At 66.9% G+C, this 1,237-nt stretch overlaps 1 protein-coding gene across 1 annotated transcript in view; it reads right to left on the reverse strand.

Annotated features, from left to right (window-relative positions):
- COL9A2 (collagen type IX alpha 2) overlaps window positions 1–1,237 on the reverse strand; it is a 15,034-nt gene that overhangs the window by 3,765 nt on the left and 10,032 nt on the right. Inside the window, exons 22-27 of the mRNA XM_006757975.2 lie at window positions 1,073–1,126; window positions 729–782; window positions 572–643; window positions 306–341; window positions 147–191; window positions 3–61 (exon numbers count right to left, since the gene is read on the reverse strand). Of these exons, the coding sequence (XP_006758038.1) occupies window positions 3–61; window positions 147–191; window positions 306–341; window positions 572–643; window positions 729–782; window positions 1,073–1,126 (320 nt within the window). The remainder of the gene's footprint in view (window positions 1–2; window positions 62–146; window positions 192–305; window positions 342–571; window positions 644–728; window positions 783–1,072; window positions 1,127–1,237) is intronic.

Raw genomic sequence — 1,237 nt, forward strand, 5'->3', positions numbered from 1 at the left:
GCGGGGGAGGAGGGAGAGGAGGACTCACCTGTCCCTTGGGCCCCGGCTCGCCAGACTCGCCCTGCGGGCACAAGGAAGCCCTGTCACCAGGTCGGGGGCCCGGGGCACCCGCCGCTCGCCCGGCCGCCCCCGCGCAGCCCGCTCACCTTCTCGCCTTTCTCGCCCGGGAGGCCGGCCACTCCTGGGTCGCCCTGCAGATGGAGAAGCAGGAGTCTGAGCTGCGGCTGTGACGCCACCACCCCGCCCCCAACCCCCGGGCGCGGGGGCGCCCCCCAAGCCCCAGAAGAGGGGGCGCTGGTACTCACCACTCCGCCGCGGGGCCCGGTCTTTCCTGGGGAGCCCTGGAGAAAGCGGGGCGTCGGGGGCTCGGTGAGCTCTCCTCTCCAGGGAGGGCGGGTCCCTTCTCCCTGGCTCCCTGCCTCTGCCGCCCCCTCGCCCCCCAGGACTCCCTGGGGCCCACGGGGAGTCATTTTCCCCCGAAGGTTGGGAAACTCAGGAGGAATGTGAGTTCTCGTCCTCCACCCCGTGTCTCCGGGCTCTTTCCCAGGGTTTTTCCAGCGCCATTTGGTACCTTGTCTCCCTTGATGCCGGGCAGGCCTTGCGGCCCTGGAATTCCCGGAGGCCCCTGCTCCCCCTTGGGGCCCTGAGACGAGAAGAAACCAGAGAGTCAAGCAAATGAGGTGCCCAGGCGTGCTCCCCACTGCCCATCCAAGCCGCCTCTCACTTACCTGCCGTCCTTGAGGGCCTGGCTGCCCCACGGGCCCCCTCTCACCCTGGTCACCCTGGAAGAGAAACAATGGGTCACACCCAGGCTATCCGCACTGGCAGCCTCGCCCCTGCGGACTCCAGGCCAGACCCTGCATGGCCAGGGTGCCCTCCATTTCTACTGTCACCAGCATGGACGTCCTTGGCCCCACTTCACAGACCAACATACTGAGGCCCAGCCGGGAAGCCTCACTCAGGGTGGACAGGACTGCGCATGTGCCGGGCCATTGCGAGGACCCAGATCCTGCATCCAGCAGAGCCAGCAGCTGCAAAGGCCCCGGGGAGGGGCACTATGCCAGGCACTTACCTTCTGCCCCATGATGCCCTGGGGACCGATTTCTCCTCGGGGTCCGGGCTCTCCCTGGGGGACAGAGAAATTGGAGTTAAGCAGGCCTGGTGGTCCCTCCCCTTCACACTTGGCTAAAGCCCATTCCTGAGTCACAGCTAATTCGCTTCCTCAAGGAAGCTTTCC

This window comes from Myotis davidii, unplaced genomic scaffold (assembly GCF_000327345.1).
Source record: "Myotis davidii unplaced genomic scaffold, ASM32734v1 scaffold1815, whole genome shotgun sequence".
Taxonomy (NCBI): domain Eukaryota; kingdom Metazoa; phylum Chordata; class Mammalia; order Chiroptera; family Vespertilionidae; genus Myotis; species Myotis davidii.